General features: G+C 39.4%; 1 protein-coding gene across 1 annotated transcript in view; it reads left to right on the plus strand.

Moving 5' to 3' along the window:
* The window catches only part of FLVCR1 (FLVCR heme transporter 1), a 35,713-nt gene extending 11,535 nt beyond the window's left edge, over nucleotides 1-24,178 (plus strand). The window contains exons 2-9 of the mRNA XM_026456690.1: nucleotides 4,591-4,740; nucleotides 10,318-10,385; nucleotides 12,255-12,358; nucleotides 14,538-14,648; nucleotides 15,143-15,248; nucleotides 16,118-16,229; nucleotides 22,320-22,387; nucleotides 22,551-24,178. Of these exons, the coding sequence (XP_026312475.1) occupies nucleotides 4,591-4,740; nucleotides 10,318-10,385; nucleotides 12,255-12,358; nucleotides 14,538-14,648; nucleotides 15,143-15,248; nucleotides 16,118-16,229; nucleotides 22,320-22,387; nucleotides 22,551-22,625 (794 nt within the window). The 3' untranslated portion in view covers nucleotides 22,626-24,178. The remainder of the gene's footprint in view (nucleotides 1-4,590; nucleotides 4,741-10,317; nucleotides 10,386-12,254; nucleotides 12,359-14,537; nucleotides 14,649-15,142; nucleotides 15,249-16,117; nucleotides 16,230-22,319; nucleotides 22,388-22,550) is intronic.
* The last annotated feature ends 303 nt before the right edge of the window (nucleotides 24,179-24,481 follow it).

Consider the following 24,481-nt stretch of genomic DNA (forward strand, 5'->3'; position numbering starts at 1 on the left):
CCCCTTCCCCCCCCAAAAAAAAACAAATAAACTTTATTTTATTTTATTTTATTTTGAGACAGAGTTTAGCTCTTGTTGCCCTGGCTGGAGTGCAGTGACGTGATCTCGGCTCACCGCAACCTCCGCCTCCCGGATTCAAGCCATTCTACCTCAGCCTCCTGAGTAGCTGGAATTACAGGAGTGCGCCACCACACATGGCTAATTTTGTGTTTTTAGTAGAGACAGGGTTTCTCCATGTTGGTCAGGCTAGTCTCAAACTCCTGACCTCAGGTGATCCGCCTGTCTCAGCCTCCCAAAGTGCTGGGATTATAGGCGTGAGCCGCCATGCCCAGCCCGGCTGCATACTTTTAACAGAAATACATTTAACTTAGTCTGTAAGAATTTCAAGCTCCTGAGGCAGTCTCTGGTTTTTTTAAATAAATATTCGTCCAAAAAGACAATATATTTTGTGTTGCACTTGATAATTACAGAATTATTTTACATATATTGTATCATGTAATCTTCATAACAGCTTGTTATTGTTATTTACATTTTATGGATGAGAAAGCTGTAAAGGCAAGAGACAGGGAGTTACTTCCTCAAAGTCATACAGTGAGATGAGGCAAAGCCAGGATTCAAACATTTATTTGTCTTTTAATAACCTAATATATGTAATATATGCCTGAATCACACAGGGACAAATAATGAAATTTAAAACATGTTAAAATATGATTTTAAGAAGTAAAAGTGGCCCTAAACAGCTATAGATTTACAACATATTCATCACAGGAGGAAAAGTTTGAATGTGGTGCTCGAGAATATTTTGGCTACTCTATAAGACTAATGCCAGAAGTGGAGAATAACTGCTTCAAATAACCAATTGTTTTATTGGTGCAAATTTTTGGTTGGGAGAAGACAATAGAAAGCTATTATTTTTCTGTTTCAAAGGAGAAAGAAGAAGCCATATTTCATCCTTTAAAAGTAGCAGCTAGGCGTAAACAAGGTCATAGATCCATGGCTTTTTGTTTCTCTTGCTTCAAGTAGACTTAAGTTCGACTTTCCTACATGTAGCTGGTAAATACAGGCTTGATTTTTGCCGAAAGATAGTTTGACTTCCTGAAACTAAAAGATAACTCTTGTATTCAAAAAAAATAAGTGTAGTGGATTTAAAGACTGGTAAGAAGTATTTTCTTTTCCTTTCATTTTTGAGACACAGTTTCACTCTTTCGACCAGCCTGGAGTACATTGGTGCGACCTCAGCTCACAGCAACCTCCGCCTCCTGGGTTCAAGCGATTCTCCTGCCTCAGCCTCCCAAGTAGCTGAGATTAAGGCACCCACCACCCCTGGCTAATTTTTGTGTTTTAAGTAGAGACAGGTTTTTTGCCATGTTGGCCAGGCTGGTCTCCAACTCCTGACCTCAGGTGATTCGCCCGCCTCAGACCTCCCAAAGTTCTGGAATTACAGGCGTGAGCCACTGCGCCCAGCCAGAAGTTAGAAGTATTTTCATTTTTGCATTTCAGTTCAGATTTGAGCCATTTAGATTTATTTTGCCATGGTAAATAAAAAAGTAAGAGACTTAAGATTCATTAAGTACCCATGACTACCTAGTAAGCATAGCTTTTACTTTCTGAAACTTCGTTTTATAACTATGTGAGTTCTGCATTACCAATCTTAGTAAAAAGAGATATTTCCTATCTGATTAGGATACAAAGAGACTCAGGAAAGGACAACAGACATCCTAACAGTACAAGATCAGATAGAATGAAAGGAAGAGGAGGATTTGCAACTTAAACCTTTTATGTGTACCAGCCTTCCAATGTAAGGATATTAAAAAGTAAATATTTATGAGTTATATCTCCACTTTAATTAGTTGTGAGATCTGTAAAAATAGAAGTATATTTTAGTTTGGTAAGTTTTAGTTATATCACAGTTAATGTGTTGGTCAGCAATGCACTGTAATTTAAAAAATTTTCAGCAGCAAACAGGAAAATTAGAGAATTATAGTATTTCATGGAAATTTTAAGGGTCATTTCTTACTTTCCCAGTGATTGTTTCTCCCTGGTTGGTTTTCAAAAGCATTTGGGGAGTTTTGTGTTTTAAACACTTTCTTTGGCTTCATCCTGGAGTTTCTGATTCATTGAGCCTTGGGTAGAATCTCAAAATCTTTATTATTTTTAAATTTCCAAACGATTCCAGTTGATAGGTCCATCAGATCTAACCCTCTTTCAAACTACAAAGTAGGTCTTCCTTGTTGGAAGAAAGAAATAGCCAATTAAAAAAAAAGAAATCCTAATTTCTATTAAAAAAATGTTTTTTCTTACCGTCTGGCTGAGGATGGCAGAAAAATCCTAATTTCTAAAAAGAATCCCTAAACAATATTATTTTCTGAATCCATTTACCTTCTTTTTTCTTTCTGTTTCTGTTTTTGTTTTGTTTTGTTTTTTGAGACAGTCTCACTCCATTGCCCAGGCTGGAGTGCAGTGGCACAATCTTGGCTCACTGCAACCTCCGCCTCCTGGGTTCAAGCAATTCCTGCCTCAGCCTCCTGAGTAGCTGGGACTACAGGCATGTGCCACCATTAATGCCTGGCTAATTTTTGTATTTTTTTGTAGAGATGGGGTTTCACCATGTTGGCCAGGCTGGTCTTGAACTCCTGACCTCAAATGATCCACCTTGGCCTCCCAAAGTGCTGAGATTACAAGTGTGAGCCACTGTTTTGGCCTTCTTTTTTCTTTTTGAATTTACCCTGTTTCATCAATTCTGGGTATACCTTTTTCATGAAATCTCTGAAATCAAGATGCCTTTAATAATCAGTGGCATCTAACATTTGTGGTAACTGAGACATGGTTATGTGAAAATCTTCTATTGATACCTGGCAAGATCATTGACTGCAAGCATTAGAGTATTTTAGATTCAATGAAGTACAGTATTTTCCTTCTATTGTAGTTAACAATTTTGAGACACTTTAAAGTCTGGAGTCGATACAAAGACTAGATTTTAATTTCTGCTGTACCATATTTTAGCAGTTCAGCCCTTCTGTAAATAGTTTTTTGTGTTTTTTTGTTTGTTTTTTACAGACAAGGTCTTGCTTTATCACCTAGGTTAGAGTGTAGTGATATGATGATCCCAGCTCACTGCACCCTTTACTCCTGGGCTCAGTGAAGTGATACTGAAGCAATCCTCTCACTTCAGCCTCACAAGTAGCTAGGATTACAGGTGCATGCTGCCATGCCTAGCTAGTTTAAACAGTTTTTTTCTAGCAACAGTCTTGTTCAAGTGATGGTTCCACTTTGACCTCCCAAAGTGAGCACCATGCCTGGCCTATGAATTAGTCTTGACTTCTGGTTAGCCTAATCCTAAAGAAATCTTTCTCTAGCCATCTTTTGTGGAAAGCTGGTTGATCCTTTCCTGCACAGCTAAAAGGTGGTCTCTAGACGTCTGCCTGGGATGGCTGTGAAATTTCTAACTAGAAATGGACAGCGGTAAAACTTACAGTATCAGACACCATATACTACACTTTTATGTCTCTTAGCTCTACCCCTGTCCTTTCCATATGCAGCTCAAGTGAGTTAGCAAGACCTAGCTCTGCTTCCGTGAATCCACCTGAAGTTTTTCAATCCCAGAGCTGCAATTGGGTCAGATAATAAACTTTATATCAAATTTCAGAAGAAAATGGTTACTAACTCAAGTCCTTTAAAAGTTCAATAGTATATTGGCTTCCTCATATCTGATTTTTTATTTCTCTCTTCTATTTTCCTTTTTTTTTTTTTTTTTTTTGAGACGGAGTCTTGCTCTGTTGCCCAGGCTGGAGTGCAGTGGCCGGATCTCAGCTCACTGCAACCTCCGCCTCCCGGGTTCTCGCCATTCTCCCGCCTCAGCCTCCTGAGTAGCTGGGACCATAGGCGTCCACCTCGCCCGGCTAATTTTTTGTATTTTTAGTAGAGACGGGGTTTCACCGTGTTAGCCAGGATGGTCTCGATCTCCTGACCTTGTGATCCGCCCGTCTCAGCCTCCCAAAGTGCTGGGATTACAGGCTTGAGCCACCGCGCCCGGCTCCTTTTTTTTTTTGAGAGAGAGAGGGTCCTGCTTTGTTGCCCAGGCTGGAGTGCAATGGCGCAATCACAGCTCACTGCAGCCTTGACCTCCCAGGCTCAAGGGTTCTTCCCGCTTCAGCCTCCCAAAGAGCTGGGATTACAGGCATGAGCCACTGTGCCCAGCCTTCATGTTTATCTCTAATTACAAATTGAACTGAATTTAAAAGTAGAGTTGTTGAATATTTGATGTAGTAAAAATTAGTCTTTCTTAGGTAAATAGAATAATCAGTCAGCAAGGTTGTGGCATGTTATTGATGGTTTTGCAGTTCATTATGTGAAATTGGCCATATCTCTGAGTTTTAGTCAGTTTCAGAGAACTGAGATGACAGTGTTAAACTATTCTTCACTTAGAAATCAGTGAAAATGAAAACCCTCACCATAAAAGACTTATACTACCTCTTTAAACTTAGACTGTGTTCTGTCTGCTCACTAAGGAAGATACATGTAATTAATTACTTATTGTAATATATAACAACATATTGTACATAATTAAATATACATAATCCTTTTTATGTATATTCTCAGCCTTCAAAGAAAAACCTCGGTATCCACCAAGTCAGGCTCAAGCAGCTCTTCAAGACAGTCCCCCTGAAGAGTACTCCTATAAGAAATCAATAAGAAACCTGTTTAAAAACATTGCTTTTGTCCTTCTGTTGATCACTTATGGTAAGTGGTGGAACTTTCTTTAATGTCTGTGTGAGCCTTTCAACGTTGTGAATTCTTTTCATTTAACCTAGTGGTTTGAACTTCAATGAGATTGGACTATTAACTCTATAGCATAATCATGAATTTAAGTTTTAAACTAAAAGCAGAAAATCCAGGATGCATCTTCTTACATGTTTTAAAAAATAATAATTTTTAAAAAGTAGTTTTTGGCCAGGCATGATGGCTCATGCTGGTAATCCCAGCACTCGGGTTGGCCGAGGTGTGTGGATCACTTGATGTCAGGAGTTTGGGACCAGCCTGGTGAACACGGTGAAACCCCATCTCTACTAAAAATACAAAAATTAGCTGGGTGTGATGGCTCACACCTGTAATCCCAGCTACTCGGGTGGCTGAGGCAGGAGAATCGCTTGAACCTAGAAGGCAGAGGTTACAGTGAGCCAAGATTGTGCCACTGCACTCCAGCCTGGGCAACAGAGTGAGACTATCTCAAAAAAAAAGAAAGAAAAGTAGTTCTCAAATAGAGAAACTCAGTCTTCTTTTGTGAGTTCTCATGGAGTGTTTTAGGCCATTTGTGAACTATAGTTATACTGGTGTAAGCATGTGGGAAATGCTATCAGCAATACCTTTCTTTGACACTGCAAGCTGGCATCTGTTTTGACTTCTCAGTCAAAACTAGACATTAAGGAACTCACCTTAACCCGTTCTGACATCTAAGAAAATTCTCTCTCTCCAGATCTTTCAGGATAGCTGACAGGTATTCATCCTGACACTGTAGGTTTGACTGCAGACACCAACACACTTAATTTTCTTCAGAGTTTTCTGATAGTTCATTCTTTGTTTCTTGTGTTAACACCATTTACGTGAACACCAGCACTCCCTATTTCTGTCTTACTTGCCTCCGGAAATCATTCACTGCTATTCTCTGTTTCACATTTTTTGGGGATACAAACCCTAGTACATAAATGTTTTACAAGTTATAGCAGATTAAGTCCTGACCTAAACTATTTTTACCAGGATTAGTTCTTTTTTTTTTTTTTTAAGTAGAAATTACTCATCACCAAAGTTGAACATTTAATCTAATAAATTCCTATATACCTATGTCCTGTGTATGCCATCACCCAGCTTCAATAGTTATCAACATTTTGCCATTCTTGCTTCATCTATTTCCTCCATTTTTTTCCTGGAATGTATTTTTTTGAGACGGAGTTTCACTCTTGTTGCCCAGACTGGAGTGCTGTGGTGCGATCTCAGCTCATTGTATCCTCCACCTCCCAGGTTCAAGCAATTCTCCTGCCTCAGCCTCTCGAGTAGCTGGGATTACAGGTGCCCGCAACCACACCTGGCTAATTTTTCATATTTTTAGTAGAGATGGGGTTTCACCATGTTGGCCAGGCTGGTCTCAAACACTTGACCTCAGGTGATCTGCCCGCCTTGGCCTCCGAAAGTACTGGGATTACAGGCGTGAGCCACCACGTCCAACCTTTCCTGGAATATTTTAAAGCAAATCCCAGATGCCGTATCATCTCATCCTTATATATTAATACTTTTGCATGACATAGTTCGTTTTCTTAATTTTGCTGGTTACCTCCTTGTTTAGGTTAAACCTAAAATTCCTAATTAGATACAGAGAAAATATAGTGGCTTATTGTTAAATAGTAGAGCAAATTAATTTCTTTTGCCTGTCATTTAAGGTGGCTTTTTTCTTTTTTTTTTTTTTTTTTTGAGACAGTGTCTCACTCTGTCGCCCAGGCTGGAGGACAGTGATACAATCTCGGCTCACTGCAACCTCTACCTCTCAAGTTCAGGCAATTCTCCTGCCTCAGCCTCCCTAGTAGCTGAGATTACAGGGGCATGCCACCATGCCCGGCTAATTTTTGTATTTTTAGTAGAGGCAGGGTTTCACCATGTTGACCAGGCTGGTCTCAAACTCTTGACCTCATGATCTGTCCGCCTTTGCCTCCCAAAATGCTGGGATTACAGGTGTGAGCCACCACATCTGGCCTGGCTTTTTGTTATCACTCTTTTATCACTCACTTTCCCAATACAAAATTCTCTTTCAGCCACACTTATAACCAACCCCCTGTCACAGACATACACAAGCACACACACACAGACACGTCTCCACATGCATATACACTGTTAATTCTAGTCTCTGTAATTTTGTGCCAATATTTCTTTTACCGGAAATGTGCTTCTTTTTTCTGTAAGCAATCCTGCAAGAGCTAGCTTAATCTTTGCCTCACTTATTGTTCATTTTGGTGTTCATTCTTTTATTTATTTATTCCATCAGTAGCTATCAAATACCAACTACATGTATAGTAGTGCTCTAGATGTTTTGTGGCTACAAAGAGGCATGATATATGATTTCTGTACGTAGGAAATTGATCATCTAACTGGGGAGATAATATAAACATCTGAAAAGTAAGCAACATTATAGTTGGTATTTATCAAAAGGATAACAACACAAGATAAGTTGTATGGCAAGTGCATGCTAAAGGCCTTCAATGAGACCTATCATTGAGAAAGGATAAATGAAGGGAAGGCCTAGGGATGGCAGGGAGAGTCTCACAGAAGGGAGTGGTTGAGCTGGGCCTTGAAGAGTGGGTTGGATTTGAATAGACAAAGGGGAGGAAGAAAATAGCACCAGCGAGGGTGTTAGATTGTGCCTTCAGTGAACACTCAGGTATCTGTGGAGTTTTGGTGTCTTTGTACCACATTGCTTAATACTTACTGGGGCTGGGCACAGTGGCTCACGCCTGTAATCCTAACACTTTGGGAGGCCAAGGTGGTTGGATCACTTGAGGCCAGTTCAAGACCAGCCTGGCGAACATGGCAAAACCCCGTGTCTACTGAAAATACAAAAATTAGCTGGACATGGTGGTGTGCACCTGTAGTTCCAGCTACTCGGGAGGCTGAGGCAGGAGAATCACTTGAACCCAGGAGGCAGAGGTTGCAGTATGCTGAGATCGTGCCACTGCACTCCAGCCTGGGTGACGGATCAAGACTCCATCTGAGAAAAAACCAAAAAAACAAAAACCTTGATTATACATAAATGATTAAGTTAATTGCAATATCGGTTTTGTTGGTTTCTCACTTTGTCACCCAGGCTGGAGTGCAGTGGCGTGATCTCGGCTCACTGCAACCTCCACTTCCCGGGTTCAAGCGGTTCTTTTGCCTCAGCTTCCTGAGTATCTGGCACTACAGGCAAGTGCCACCACACTTGGCTAATTTTTGTGTTTTTAGTAGAGATGGGGTTTTGCCATGTTAGCCAGGTTGGTCTCGAATTCCTGACCTCAGGCATCATCTAGGTATTAAGCCTAGCATCCATTAGCTATTATTCCTGATGCTCTTCCTCCCCCAAAACCTGAAATGTCCCAATGTTTGTTGTTTCCACCCTCATGCACCATGTGTCCATCATTCCGCTTCCACTTATAAGTGAGAATGTGTTGTATTTGGTTTTCTATTATTGCCTTAGTTTGCTGAGAATAACTGCTTCCAGCTCCATCCATGTCCCTGCAAAGGACATGATCTCATTTCTTTTTTTTTTTTGAGACAGAGTTTCACTCTTGTTGCCCAGGCTGGAGTGCACACAATCACGGCTCACTGCAACCTCCGCCCCCCAGGTTCAGGTGATTCTCCTGCCTCAGCCTCCCGAGTAGCTGGGATCACAGGCATGTGCCAACATGTCCGGCTAATTTTTGTATTTTTAGTAGAGACAGGGTTTCACCATGGTGGTCAGGCTGGTCTCGAACTCCTGATCTCAGGTGATCCACCTGCCTCAGCCTCCCAAAGTGTCAGGATTTTACAGGCATGAGCCACTGCACCCGGCCTGATCTCATTTCTTTTTGGCTGTATAGTATTCCATGGTGTAAACATACTACGTTTTCTTTATCCAGTCTATTATTGATGGGCATTTGGGTTGATTCCATGTCTTTGCTATTGTGAATAGTGCTGCAGTAAACATATATGTGCATATATCTTTATAACAGAATGATATATGTTCCTTTGGGTATATACCCAGTAATGGGATTGATGGGTCAAATGGCATTTCTGCTTCTTTATCTTGGCAATTGTCACACTGTCTTCTACAGTGGTTGAATTAATTTATACTCCTTCCAGCAGTGTAAAAGTGTTCTTTTTTCTCCACAGCCTCACCAGCATCTGTTGTTTCTTGACATTTTAATAATCGCCATTCTGACTGGCATGAAATGGTATCTCATTGTGGTTTTGATTTGCATTTCTGTAATTACCGGTGACGTTGAGCTTTTTTTCATGTTTGGCCACATGAATGTCTTTTGACAAGTGTTTGTTCATGTCCTTTGCCCACTTTTTAATGAGGTTGTCTTTTTCTTGTAAATTTAAATTCCTGTAGACTCTGGATATTAGACCTTTGTCAGATGGATAAATTACAAAAATTTTCTCCCATTCTGTAAGTCGTCTGTTCACTCTGATGATAGTTTTTGTTTTGTTTTGTTTTTTGCTGTGCAGAGGCTCTTCAGTTTAATTAGGTGCCAACAAATGAACTTTCTGAACCTGATAAAGCTTATCTACAAAGACCCTATAGCAAGTATTACACTAAAGGCAAACGTTAGAGCCATTCTCCCTAAGAATCAATAAGAAGTATCTTTAAGGATATTTACTGTCATCACTTCCGTTCAACATCTAACTGGAGGTACTGGCTGGCTCAATAACACAAGAAAAAAGAAATAAAAGGCATATGAAACAGAAAACAGATGTTATTGCTCATACTATAATTATGCATATCAGCGGTCAGCAAACCGTGACCCATGAGCCAAATCTGGCCATTGCCTGTTTTTATATTAAAGTTTTGTTTGTCTACATATTGTCTATAGCTGCTTTTGAACTACTAGAGCAGAGTTGAGTAGTTACATTAGTTACATTAGAGACCATATGTCCTACAAAGCTAATAAAGGTTTGCTACCTGGTGCTTTACAGAAAATGTTTGGTGATCATCCATCTATTAAAATAATATGAAAGAACCTAGAGACAGCTGTTAAAACTAGTAAGAATGAGTTAGCAAAGTTACTAAATAGCTGACAATGTGAAAATATCAATTGCATTCCTATGTATTTATAAGTATTGTATTCCTCTGAAAGATACCTTTTATAATAGCAACTAAAACTATAAAGATATCTTAGAATAAATATACCAGAAGAACTTCATAGAGAAAATTATAAAACATTGAAATGTATAAAAGGAGACCCACATCCTAGGCAATGTGGCAAAACCTCATCTCCACAAAAAATACAAAAATTATCCAGACACGGTGGCCTGTGCCTCTAGTCCCAGCTATTTGTGGGGCTGAAGTAGGAGAATCGTTTGAGCCCAGGAGATCAAGGATGCAGTGAGCTGTGTTTGTGCTGCTGCACTCCAGCCTGGGCGACAGAGCGAGACTCCGTCTCAAAAAAAAAAAAAAAAAAAGAAAAGAAAAGAAATGTATTTCCACAATTGTCACATAATATTCCATGTCACTTCATGAACTGGTAAATGACACACTTTTAGTATTCTCTTTATTATTGTAGATATCATGATTTAACATCATCTTTATTATTGTAGGTATCATGACTGGTGCCTTTTATTCAGTCTCAACATTATTAAATCAAATGATATTGACACATTATGAGGTAAGCTTCTGCTTGTGTCAGATTGCATGCCTGGCCAAGAGTTTTTCTTTAGCAATATAACTGTCTTAGCAGGATCATGAAATTAAGGATTATGACATTGTTGCTATCAAATATTTACATTTGTTTTAATTGAGAATATATTTGTTAAAAAATGAAATTTCCACAACTTTAGAGATCTGATTGGCTTTGATTATCGATTCCTTTATTGGACAGAATCGCATCTAAAGATTTAGAAAGGTACTGATGAGCTGAGCAGAGGAGATGGGCTTTATAGACAGAAAAAGACTGAAGAAAGCAGAAACAAGGAGCAAAGAGCAGATTTGTTGTTACAAAGTTACTTTCCTTATAGGATTAAAACAAAGGGGACTGGGCCCCATCTGACAGGTTGCTTATGTATCTCTTTTTTTTTGGAAAAGTGGCCCATTTTAAAGTTCAGTTTGATTATGTGGCACCTAGCACTAGTGACACTGTTCTGTGTGGTCTGGTCTGTGGGAGCTCACTCCAAAACAATGGCCTCCTATCATTTTAATTTAACATATTTAATCCAGTTTATAAAACACACAGTATGGCCAGGCGCGGTGACTCACACCTGTAAACCCAGCACTTTGGGAGGCCGAGGAGGATCACCTGAGGTCGGAAGTTTGAGACCAGCCTGACCAACATGGAGAAACCCCATCTCTACTAAAAATACAAAATTAGCTGGGCATGGTGGCGCATGCCTGTAATCCCAGCTATTCGGGAGGCTGAGTCAGGAGAAATGCTTGAGCCTGGGAGGTGGAGGTGGCGGTGAGCCGAGATCGTGCCATTGCATTCCAGCCTGGGCAATAAGAGCGAATCCCTGTCTCAAAAAAAAACAAAAAACATGCCAGACGCTGTGGCCCACACCTGTAATCCCAGCCAAGATCGCACCACTGCACTCCAGCCTAGCGACAGAGTGAGACTCCATCTCAAAAAAACAAACAAAAAAAACCCACACAATATGGAAAGCAGAAGTTACTATCCCTGTGACGATACCTAAGTTTATTTTTAGGAAATAATATGATTGGTTATATGGAAAAAGACAAAACATTTTAAGGGAACTCAGCATAAATATAGATAAATAAATATCAAGTTCCGATTGATGTGTCTTTGCTTTTGAAAGGGTAAAGCAGTTGTACTATGTAAAAGCTATCGATTAACCTCCTTTTGAGACATCTATACAGTGTCATACCTTGCTTAGTGACAGGGATACCTTCTGAGAAATTCACTAGGCAGTTTCATTGTTGTGAATATAATACAGTGTACTACATTGTTGTGTGAGTATAATACAGTGTAGTAGGCAAACCTGATGGTGTAGCCTACTACATACCTAGGCTGTGTGGTATAGCCTGTTGCTCCTAGGTTACAAACCTGTATAGCATGTTACTTTACTGAATATTGTAGGTAGTTGTAATACAATGGTAAGTATTGTATATCTAAATATATCTAAACAGAGAAGGTAGAATAAAAATATGGTATTATAATCTTAATGGGATCACTACTGTATATATGAGTCAGTGTTGACCTAGATGTCATTATGGAACACATGACTATCTATACTTAAGAATCCTCACAAAAATCATTGTACTTCTAACCATAGAGGATTAAGGAAAATTTTCCTTTTTTATTTCTTCGATTATTTTAGGCTTCTTTTCTGGTTTTAAAATGTAATGCTTATGTATATTCTTTACCTGGCCTCCCCTCCCACCCTAACACGTGTACTAAATCTTCCTACTGTGTGCTTAGTTTTATCTAATGATTTTCATTGACTATGAAAAGGTGTGGGAATGTGAAGAGTCTGAATTAGTTAATCCATTTATTTGATCAACTTCTGATGCAAATTGTTTTCAGCGAGAAGAAGTCAATGCTGGAAGGATTGGGCTAACACTAGTAGTAGCTGGAATGGTGGGCTCTATTCTTTGTGGCTTATGGCTGGATTATACCAAAACATACAAGTAAGTGAAAGTAAATACATGTATGGTGTGTAACCAAAGGTATTTTGATTTTAAAAGACAATTTGCTTTTTATTTTAAGAAATTTAAAACATATTATTACTTAGATATGGATTCTAAACACTAGTAGGTTCTCTTCACTTAAGTGTTTCAATACTCTGTGTATTGTATTATTTTATTGGTCACCTTTATTTCAATTTTGAGAACTTGGATACCTTATGAACCCCTTCTTTCTAACAATACTTATACCTACCACTTCAGAAGGAATTATTTCTATTCTAAAAAGAGCCATTTCTGAGAAATATTTGACTCTTGATAGACTTTGTCTTTTTTTTTTTTTTCGAGGTGGGGTCTCACTCTGTCACCCGGGCTAGAGTGCAGTGGTACCATCTTGGCTCACTGCACCTTCTGCTTTCCAGGCTCAAGTGATTCTCCCGCCTCAGCCTCCTCAGTAGCTGTGACCACAGGTGTGCAGCACCACACTCAGCTAATTTTTTAACTTTTTGGAGACAGGGTTTCACCATGTTGCCCAGACTGGTTTTGAACTCCTGAGGTCAGGCAGTCCACCCACCTCAGCCTCCCAAAGTGCTGGGATTACAGGCAGGAGCTACCATGCCCGGCCTATCTTGTTCTTTTCTTATGTTGTGGGCTTAAATACAAAAACAAAAAAGTAATTCTTTACGATAAAAAATTATCGTTGAGCATAAGGCTTTATTTTGCTAAGAACTTTTTGGCTAAAGTACCCCCAGACTATAGTACCAGTTAACTGTAATATAATGCATAATGTGAAAGTGCTGGCTTGATAAAATGTCTTAGCACTTTGGGAGGCCAAGGTGGGTAGACTGCTTAAGGCCAGGAGTTGGAGACCAGCTTGGGCAACATGGCGAAACTCCATCTCTACTGAAAATACAAAAAATAGCTGAGTGTGGTGGTGAGCACCTGTAATAACAGCTACTCAGGAGGCTAAGGAAGGAGAATTGCTTGAACCCAGGAGGCAGAGGTTGCAGTGAGCTGAGATAGCATGCCACTGGACTCCAGCCTGGGTGACAGAGCAAGACACTGTCTAAAAAAAAAAAAAAAAAAAGAAAGCAAGAATATATTCTGTTAATTGTACATTATATGGAGCCACCAAAATGCTAATACCAAAGAAAATAAATGATACCAACTGGGAGACTAAGAAAGGGTTTCAGAGGCAGCATATTTTGCTCTGGGAGTTAAAAGAATCACCACATTTTTTAACAGGCCAAAACTTCCCCCTGTACTTGGAAATGAATGAATGAAACTATTAATGAATATATGAATGAAATATGGAACTGTGTCCCGTGCACCTTTCAAGGCTCAAGATATATTTGATATTATTAGTCTAAACCCTACCAAAAATATCTCTAATCTTGAAATTCTCCAGGATAATTTTTCCATAATTTAAGATAACACTTACCTTAGCTTTAGTTAGCATTACTGTAAACTGATAGCTTAGAGTGAAACCTACTTGATTTATAGATGAAGGAAGCATATGTAAAGGATTAAATTCCTTAAGTTTTTCATCCATTATACATTTAGAAAACTTGATAGGCATAGACGTGTGTTGTTCTTTGCCACTGTGTCTTTCTTCTCAGGGTAACTGCCATTCATTTGCCAAACTCCTATTGTGTGCATCTCTCTTAGATGACAATTATGGCAAGCAGTATGTGATCCCTGTTGTTAACATGTTTGTAGTCTAAATGGAGCAAATAAGGCATTCACATGTGAAAAGTTAAATAATCGAACAAACTAAAATAGATGTCATCAGTTTTATAGTACCAAAATAACAAAGGAATTTGGAAGAAAGAGAGAGCCTTATAAGCTGGTGTGGTTACAGAAGGCATTTGGAAGAGGTAGAATTTGATCTGAATCTTGAAATGTGAATAGGGAACTATCCCATTTGGTGGCATAAAAATGATTTTATTCATAAAAAAGTATCCCCGTCTGAGCATTCGATATGGTGTGGTTTTGTTTCCTGATGCTGCTGAATCTTAAATTAAAAATGCTTTAAAATTTATGCTTTGGTGGATACATTTTCCATAGACAAGAAGGGGTGAAATTTGAAAAACAAAGATTCATTCCTGAACAGATAAGAGTGATGATTTTTATATGTCTAGGAGAATTAGACAAAATACTCACAACTTTGTTGTTTTTGTTTTAGACAGACTACTCTGATAGTTTATATTTTGTCTTTTATTGGAATGGTTATCTTTACTTTCACATTGGACCTTGGATACATTATCATCGTGTTTGTTACTGGAGGGGTGCTTGGGTAAGTATCAGATGTGTTTAGGAGGAGTGATAGCATGCTGTTATAATTCGGAAGTGTTATTACTCTGGTCTCTAATTTTTTAAGTTCATCCAAAGGTTCTTCAATATTTTAAACTTTAAGGATTCATTCTGTGCATATAAACGTGTAATTCTTAAGAACTATCAAAATTCTTTAAAATTGGTTTTTGGTATACCATAGGTTAAAAAAATGGATAAGCCTTACTTAATCTGTGTAACTTTATTTGGTTACAAAGACAGTTGACTTATAAAACTGGAAGTAAATTTTTCTCAGAAAAAAATTTGGTATTAGTTGCTTCCGGTTCTGTAACCTTGAGCTGATTGGTCAATAATAATAGTTCCTTACTTTGACATAGCAACTTCAAAATATTCACTTATTTGGTCATTAGAATAAGCCTAAGATGCAAAATGATTACATCAGTATGTGATTGTGACCTTCTGATAATTCTTTCTGTAATTCTGGATTTATTTTTCTAGCTTCTTCATGACTGGTTACCTCCCTTTGGGTTTTGAATTTGCTGTTGAAATCACTTACCCTGAATCTGAAGGTACTTCATCTGGTCTTCTTAATGCTTCTGCACAGGTAAACCTCTGATTTCTCTAAACCTGAGATGATTATTATACCAGATATTCTAGTGAGTAATGAGTTTGACCATGGTTTTATTTGTTGTTGTTGTTGTTGTTTTGTTTTTTGGAAACAGGGTCTTGCTCTGGTACCCAAGCTGGCTGGAGTGCAGTAGTGCAGTCATGGCTCACTGCAGCTTCAAACTCCTAGGCTCAAGCAATCCTCCCTCCTCTGCCTCCAGAGTATTTGGGATGACAGGTGCACACCAGCATGCCCAGCTAAATGTTTTTTGTTATTTTTTGTAGAGAGGGAGTTTCACCTTGTTGTCCAGTCTGGTCTCGGACTCCTGGGCTCAAGCAATTCGCCTACCTCAACCTCCCAAAGTGCTAGGATTACAGGTGTGAGCCACTGTGCCCAGCCTGACCATGGTTTTTGTTTAATAATTCAACTTTTCTTTTTTTTTTTTTTTTTGAGACGGAGTCTCGCTCTGTCGCCCAGGCTGGAGTGCAGTGGCGCGATCTCGGCTCACTACAAGCTCCGCCTCCCGGGTTCACACCATTCTCCTGCCTCAGCCTCCCGAGTAGCTGGGACTACAGGCGCCCGCCGTCTCGCCCGGCTAGTTTTTTGTATTTTTAGTAGAGACGGGGTTTCACCGTGTAGACCAGGATGGTCTCGATCTCCTGACCTCGTGATCCACCCGTCTCGGCCTCCCAAAGTGCTGGGATTACAGGCTTGAGCCACCGCGCCCGGCCAATTCAACTTTTCAATGAATGTTTCTAGAAAACAAATCATATAAACAATAAGTTAAGAAAAGTTCTGGTGAAAACTTTATACTTGTTTTAAATAAGTAAACTTAATAACAAATTATTTTTCTTATTGTATTTTAGATATTTGGAATTTTGTTCACATTGGCTCAAGGAAAGCTCACAACAGACTATAATCCTAAGGCAGGAAACATTTTCCTCTGTGTCTGGATGTTTATAGGCATCATTTTAACAGGTAAATTAGGGCATTTGCCTGGCAAAAGGACTTGTGTCATGTGTTAATTTTCATGTATATTGCTTCTCAATAGCTTGGCAGAACTCAAGGGGAAAAAATGAGGTAAAAAGCAGGACATTATTTGTTTTCTTCTAAGGACATGAATCTATTACTTCGTTTTGCAGATTTCAAATTCAATACAGTTACTCTGCATAGCAAGCAAAACTGTTGTAAAAAGAGTAGTAAAGGCCGGGTGCGTTGGCTCACGCCTATAATCCCAGCGCTTTGGGAGACAGAGGCGGGCAGATTACTTGAGGTGAGGTGTTTGAGACCAGCCTGGCCAACATGGCAAAACCCCATCTCTACTAAAATTTGCCAGGTGTGGTAGCGCGCACCTGTAGTCCCAGCTACTTGGGAGGCTGAGGCAGGAAAATCACTTGAACCCAGGAGGCAGAGAGGTTGCAGTGAGTCAAGATCACGCCAGTGCACTCTAGCCTGGGCAACAGCAAGACTCTGTCTCAAGAAAAAGAGTAGTAAAGACCCGGAGTTGGGAAGACCTGGCCTCAAATTCCGATTCTGCTGCTCACTGGGAGTGTGACTTTAGCAGGTTGCTTAACCTCTCACATCCTCCTTTCCTCATTTATATAATAGAGCGTTAAAGCCTCCTTTATAGGGTTACCGTGAGGATTAATTGAAATGGTTCATGAAAAGTTCCTAGAGTCTGGCACCTGGGAGGTGCCTAACACGTGTTTCTACTGTTACAATGTGGTAGAGGTGGTAAGCAGTCAAGTGGTAGTGGTGGAAATAGTATGTGGAATCCTTAGCTAGTGCTTATACTTCTTAGGTATAGTCATCATAGACATGGGCAGGAAAGAAAATAGTGCTCAATCTCCAGAGAAAGAGAATGTCAAAGAATTTTTATCCATAGTTTGCCCATGCACATGGGTATACAATAGATTTGGAAGCAAGACTTATGTTCAGAAGTATTTCCAGGTGCATGTTGGCTTGTAGTATTATTTTACTTTGTGAATTTCCTTCTGTATCCCTTTACCATCGTGAGGGACAGAAGCTTTGGATATTCAGGAGAGATTATAGTCAGCCCTTTGTGTATCCCGTGGGTTCTTCATCTGTGGATTCAACTGTGGGTTGAAATTAATTGGAAAAAAAATGAATGGTTGCATCTGCACTGAACATGTACAGACTTTTAAAATGTCATCATTCCCTAAACATTATAGTATAACAACTATTTACATTGTATTTGATATTAGTAATCTAGAGATGGTTTAAGTATGTAGGAGGATGTGTGTACATTATATATAAATACTACCCAGGGGTGTCCAATCTTTTGCCTTCTCTGGACCACATTGGAACAAGAATTATCTTGGGCCACACATGAACTACTCTAATACTAATGATAGCTAATGAACTAAAAAAAAAAAATTGCAAAATATCTCATAAAGTTTTTAAATAATTTATGAGTTTGTGTTGGGCCACATTTAAAACTGTCCTGGGCCACATATGGCCTGCAGACCACAGATTGAACAAGCTTATACTACACCATTTCATATAAAGGAATTGAGCATTCATGGATTTTGGTATCTGAGGCGGGGTCTTGGAATCAGTCCCTTGCAGATACCAAGAGAGATTGTGCTTCTTTGATCTGGTTATAACTTAGTTGGAGGACAGAATCTATCAGAAAGATGTGAATCAGAATTTCTTCTACTGTTTGTTGGATACCTGATCATTCTTTGTGAAACCTTCAATATGAAATCTCACCAGTGATAAAGATTTTGGATATACACAACTACCTAAGGTTGCTCACTCATTATTGTATGAATGATAGGAACCTGAGCATTCATTCATTAAGCTAAAAGAAAGTGAGTGCAGTCTGTTTCCTCAGAGAAAAGCATCTTATCACAAGGGAGTTTTTCCCCCATCCAATTAGTAAAATAAAACATACAAAACTGTGAAATATGTAATATATTAACAATATATTAAATAAATATGTAATATTTAACTATTGTTCCTTCATAAGTAATTCCATGTTGGTTCTTAATTTCTAGGCAAGTACTATATCTTATCTAAGACTATTACTATTGGCTGGACGTGGTGGCTCACGCTTATATTCCCAGCAATTTGGGAGGCTGAGACAGGCGGATCATTTGAGGTCAGGAGTTCGAGACCAGCCTGACCAACGTAGTGAAACCTCGTGTCTACTAAAAATACAAAAAAATTCAGCCAGGTGTGGGGGCACACACCTGTAATCTCAGCTACCTGGGAGGCTGAGGCAGAAGATTTGCTTGAACCTGGGAGGCGGAGGTTGCAGTGAGTGAAGATCACACCACTGCACTCCAGCCTGCGCAACAAAGGCGAGACTCTGTCTCAAAAAAAAGTATTATTGTTATACCAAAGAAGGGAGCAGTTTTGTAATCCCCTTTCAAATTACTTTTACAAGAGATTCATGAATTCTAATTCAAACAAATCAAGTCTTGAAAATTAAGAAGTGAGAATAAATCTTTAAAATTAGTTTTACATTGATGCTTTTACCATCTCAAATGCTAATTAATTTCTCTCATATGTTGAGTATTTTACTACAGAGCTTTGTTATTATTGTATCTGTTATGGTCGTCTGTGATAGTGATCTTTGGTGTTACTATTGTAATTGTTTGGGGACATCATGAACTACACCCATAAAAGATGGTGAACTTAATAAAGGTTTTGTGTGTTCTGACTGCTCCACTGACCAGCCATTCCCGTATCTCTTTTCCCCTTGTTGGGCTTCCCTATTCTCTGAAGCACAACAATATTGACATCAGGGTCCTGATTAATACCCCTGAATTAATACCCCTACAATGGCCTGTAAATGTTTAAGCGAAAGGAAGAATAGTAAATCTCTCATCTTAAATCAGAAGCTAAAAATGATTAAGCTTAGTGAGGAAGTCATGTCAAAAGCCCAGAGAGCCCAAAAGCTAGGCCTTTTGCACCAAACAATTAGCCAAGTTGCTAATGCAAAGGAAAAATTCTTAAAGGAAATGAAGAATGCTACTCCATTGAACACACAAATGATAAAGCACAACATCCTTATTGATATGGAGAAAGTTTGAGTGGTCTTGTTAGAAGATCATACCAGCCACAACATCCCCGGAAACCAAAGCCTAATCTAGAGCAAGGCCCTAACTGTCCAATTCTGTGAAAGCTGAAAGAGGTGAGAAAGTTGCAGAAGAAAAGCTGGAAGCTAGCAGAGGTCAGTTCATGAGGTAAGGAAAGAAGTTGTCTTCATAACATAAAAGTGCAAGGCGAAGCAGCAAGTGCTGATGTAGATGCTGAAATAAATTATCCAGAAGATCTAGCTAAGATTGTTGATGAAGGTGGCTACAATAAACAACAAATTTTCCATGTAGATGAAACAGGCTTATATTGGAAGAAGATGCCTTCTAGGACTGCCATAGCTATAGAGGAGGAGTCAATGTCTGGCTTCAAAGGACAAGCTGACTCTCCTGTGAGGGCTTGATGCAGCTGGTGACTTTAAATTGAAACTAATGCTTGTTGACCATTCTGAAAATCCTAGGGCCCTTAAGAATTAGGCTAAATTTGCTCTGCCTAAGCTCTATCAATGGAACAATGAACCTGAAACCTGTAGTTGATAGTACATCTGTTAATAGCATGGTTTGCTGAATATTTTAAACCCATTGTTGAAGCCTGCTACTCAGAAAAACATTCCTTTCAAAATAGTACTGCTCTTTGACGAATTCACCTGTTTACCCAAGAGCTCTGATGAAGATGTACAAGGAGATCAATGTTGTTTTCATGCCTGGAAATACAGCATCCCTTCTGCAGCCCATGGATCAAGGAGTAGTTTCAACTTTCAAGTCTTGTTCTTTAAGAAATACATTTCAAAAGGCCGTAGCTGCCAGAAATAATTATTCCTCTCTTGGATCTGGGCAAAGTAAATTGAGAACTTTCTGGAAAGGATGCACCATCCTAGATGCCATTAAGAACATTCTTGATTCATGGGAGGAGGTCAAACTATCAACATTAACAGGAGTTTGGAGGAAGTTAATTCCATTCTCATGGATGATTTTGAGGGGTTCAAGACTTCAGTGGAGGAAATAGCTGCAGATGTGGTGGGAATAACAAGAGAACTGGAATTAGAAGTGGAATATATGAAGAGGTAACTGAATTGCTGCATCTCATGGTAAAACTTGAACAAATGAAGGGTTGCTTCTTATGGATAAGCAAAGAAGTGTTTTCTTGAGTTGGAATCTACTAGTAAAGATGCTGTAAATGTTGAAACGACAACAAAGGACTTAGAATATTATATAAACTTAGTTGATGAAGCAGTGGCAGGGTTTGAGAAAATTGACTCCTATTTTGAGGAAGTTTTGTGGGTAAAATGTTATCAAAAAAGTATTGCACACAGATCTTTCGTGAAAGGAAGAGTTGATTAATATGGCAAACTTTGTCACTGTCTTACTTTAAGAAATTGTCACAGCCACTCCCACCTTTTAGCAACCACCACCCTGATCAGCAGCCATCAACATCAAGGCAAGACCCTCCACCAGCAAAAAGAGAACTTGCAGAAGGCTTGGATAATAATTAGCATCTTTTAGCAGTAAAGTGTTTTTTGTTTTGTTTTGTTTTAGATGGAGTTTCGCTCTTGTTGCCCAGGCTGGAGTGGAATAGTGCCATCCCAGCTCACTGCAACCTCTGCCTCCTGGGTTCAAGTGATTCTCCTGTCTCAGCCTCATGAATAGCTGGGATTACAGATGCCCACCACCATACCGGCTAATTTTTGTATTTTTAGTAGAGATGGGGGTTTCACTATGTTGATTAGGCTGGTCTCGAACTCCTGACCTCAGGTGATCCTCCTGCCTTGGCCTCCCAAAGTGCTAGGATTACAGGCATGTGCTACCGTGCCTGGCCAGTGAAGTGTTTTTAAATTAAGGCATGTAGATTGATTTTTTTAAAGACATAATGCTATTGCAAACTTTCAATAGACTACAGTATAGTATAAACATAACTTTTTATGCACTGGAAAACCAAAAAATTTGTGCAGTTTTGTGATCTCGGCTCACTGCAAACTGCATCTCCCAGGTTCAAGCGATTCTCCTGCCTCAGCCTCCCTAGTTGCTGGGACTACAGGCGCGTGCCGCCATGTCCAGCTAACTTTTTGTTTTTAGTAGAGATGGGGTTTCACTCTCCTGACCTTGTGATCCACCCACCTCGGCCTCCCAGTGCTGGGATTACAGGTGTGAGCCACCGTGCCCAGCAATATTCACTCTTTTGTGGTGATCTGGAGCTGAACCCACAATATCTCTGAGATATACCTGCATTCCCTTCTGCCTAGAATGTCTTCCTCTCCTCTTGTCTGCTCGACAAGTTATTACTCAGTTTTTTCCAGTATCAAATATGTCTTCTCTGGAAAACCTTCTCTAATTTCCTTTGGCTGACATAGACTTTTTTGCTCCCACTTCCCCACCATACCTTGCAATTATCATACACTGTTATACTTGTTTACATGTCAAAGTTTCCCTAGATTGGAGAGTCCTTTCAAAACAAGAATTATTTTTTATTTTTGTATCATTGGTTGCTAGCATTCCCGTGTTTGTTCAATAATGAATGACTTACTAATTGTTAACAACTTTAGAGAGGTACTATTATTTTTCAGGCTATTGGGATGCTATTAAATATCATGACACTACAGTGTATTAAATTTGACAATACCAATAAAGACTTTGAGCCGCTTTTAAAAAAAAAAATCTTCGGCCGGGCGCGGTGGCTCAAGCCTGTAATCCCAGCACTTTGGGAGGCCGAGGAGGGTGGATCACGAGGTCAGGAGATCAAGACCATCCTGGCTAACATGGTGAAACCCCGTCTCTACTAAAAATACAAAAAAATAGCCGGGCGTGGTGGCGGGCGCCTGTAGTCCCAGCTACTCGGAGGCTGAGGCAGGAGAATGGCGTGAACCCGAGAGGCAGAGCTTGCAGTGAGCCGAGATCGCGCCACTGCACTCCAGCCCGGGCGACACAGCAAGACTCCGTCTCAAAAAAAAAAAAAAAAAATCTTCACATAACAGTTTATAGTAACTCCATTGATGCCTCTCTGTTTCAGCATTAATCAAGTCGGATCTGCGAAGACACAACATAAATATAGGAATTACAAATGTTGATGTTAAAGCTGTAAGTAATGAATATTTTTATGATTATACTGTTGAGAAATATGTATAGAATAAATGTAAAACCATGTTTTTTTTAGCTATTTTTCCCCCGAGTCAACTGTTGACCTGTTATAATAGGATATGCCAGATGCTATACATTTTTAATCTTCTGATTATTTTTATAGGTACCAGCTGACAGTCCCACAGACCAAGAATCAAAAACGGTTATGTTGTCCACGCAGTCAGAATCAGCAATTTGAAGAGAAAGGAAAAGTTACTATCCTGTAGTAATTGGGGACAATGTGATCATCCTTGGAGAGATATATGAGCTCCAAGACTGGGTTTGTATGTGGTGGGGGAACAGACACACTTACTTGAAAATTACCATATGAACTCTAAATGCGTAATTATTATTTTGCTTAATTGTTAATTTAAGGGAAATTTTCTTAAAATTCTTCTGTTTACATCATGTTAACACTATTGTTTATCTAATCAGTATCCAGTTTTTAGTCTTATATTGTATCTGAAAGTAAGCTTCTTGACATTTGCTTTTTAAAAGTCGGTGTTTTTCTTTTTTGTAGAAAATGGAAGCTTAGAAGACTTTTTAAAGTGATAATATGGGGTGTTCAGTCCCCATAAGATATAATTGTTCATGCAGTTTATATATTAAAATATCCAGTGGAACTAAATGTACAATATATTCCTAATTGGCTGCCTTTTCACTGTGCTGACCAGCTGTTCAAGCCACTTCCTATGAGTACAACATACCAACATGACACTACTCACCCACAAAGGACAGCATTGGGATCAGGCTTTCAGATGACCTCTACGATTTTTCCCATTTATTGTGCTCTTGTTACAAAGTACTTCTTAACACATGCAGTCAGTGGCTACAAAAACTATTCTGTGTACAGATTCTACCCAGACTTTGGTATTAGAATTATGTTCTCATTAAGGAGCCTGGTTATAGGCTCGTTCTGTCTTGAGTTCTTTTCTGTGCTGCCTTTCTATCATGGATAAATGCTAACACTGTATTTTTTTCATTCCAACTTGAGATAGTTTTGTACCCATTGCCTTTTTTTTATTTTAAACTTGCTTCTTTTTTTTCCTGATGTGTAACTTTCTAGTAAGACAATTTCATCATATATGTTACTGGCTATTTCATGATTTCTTGTATCACATCCTATATTTTGCTTTGAAGATTCCTGAAATAAGGAAATCTGTAATAACTTCAGATAGCCTACATGTCTCCATTTAGTGGAGATCTCTTGAATGCTGTTTGAATTCTGCAGTATCATTTTTATGACCATTCTCCTTTGAGGAATATTATTCCCAGGTACATGCTCCATCAGTGTGCCAGGGAGTGGATTCTTTTCTTCACTGCAGCGTCATCACACTGTTGGAGTTGTCTGCTCTTTTACATGCTCAGGTAGGGAAAATAGGACCAAATATATTTCCACAGTGCCTACACTGTGTCATGTTTACAGTGAGAGGTTAAGTATTGTTGATGTCCTGACTCTGAGCTCGTGGGGAGTATCTTTATAGTAATGACATTTGATCAGCCATAGAATTTACATTATGTTCATATGCACCCAAAAAAGCTAGTCAGGTAATGAATACCCTTGAAGTGAATAGCAGTTTTGATTTAGGCAGTGTGTTAGGCCATCCTTGCATTGCTATAAAGAAATACTTGGGCCAGGCGTGGTGGCTCACGCGTATAATCCCAGCACTTTGGGAGACCGAAGTGGGTGGATCACCTGAGGTCAGGAGTTCAAGACCAGCCTAGCCAACATGGTAAAACCCCATCTCTACTAAAAAAGTAAATGAATAAAATAAAATAAACCAGGCGCTGTGGCTGTAGCTCATGCCTGTAATCCCAGCACTTTAGGAAGCCGAGGCAGGTGGATCACGAGGTCGAGTTCAAAACCAGCCTGGCCAAGATGGTGAAACCCTGTCTCTACTAAAAATACAAAAATTAGCCGGGCGCACTGGCAGGCGCCTGTAATCCCAGCTGCTCTGGAGGCTGAGGCAGGAGAATCACTTGAATGCGGGTGGCAGAGGTTGCAGTGAGCTGAAATCACGCCACTGCACTCCAGCCTGGGAGATAAAGTGAGGC

This window comes from Piliocolobus tephrosceles, chromosome 1, assembly GCF_002776525.5.
Source record: "Piliocolobus tephrosceles isolate RC106 chromosome 1, ASM277652v3, whole genome shotgun sequence".
Lineage (NCBI taxonomy): Eukaryota > Metazoa > Chordata > Mammalia > Primates > Cercopithecidae > Piliocolobus > Piliocolobus tephrosceles.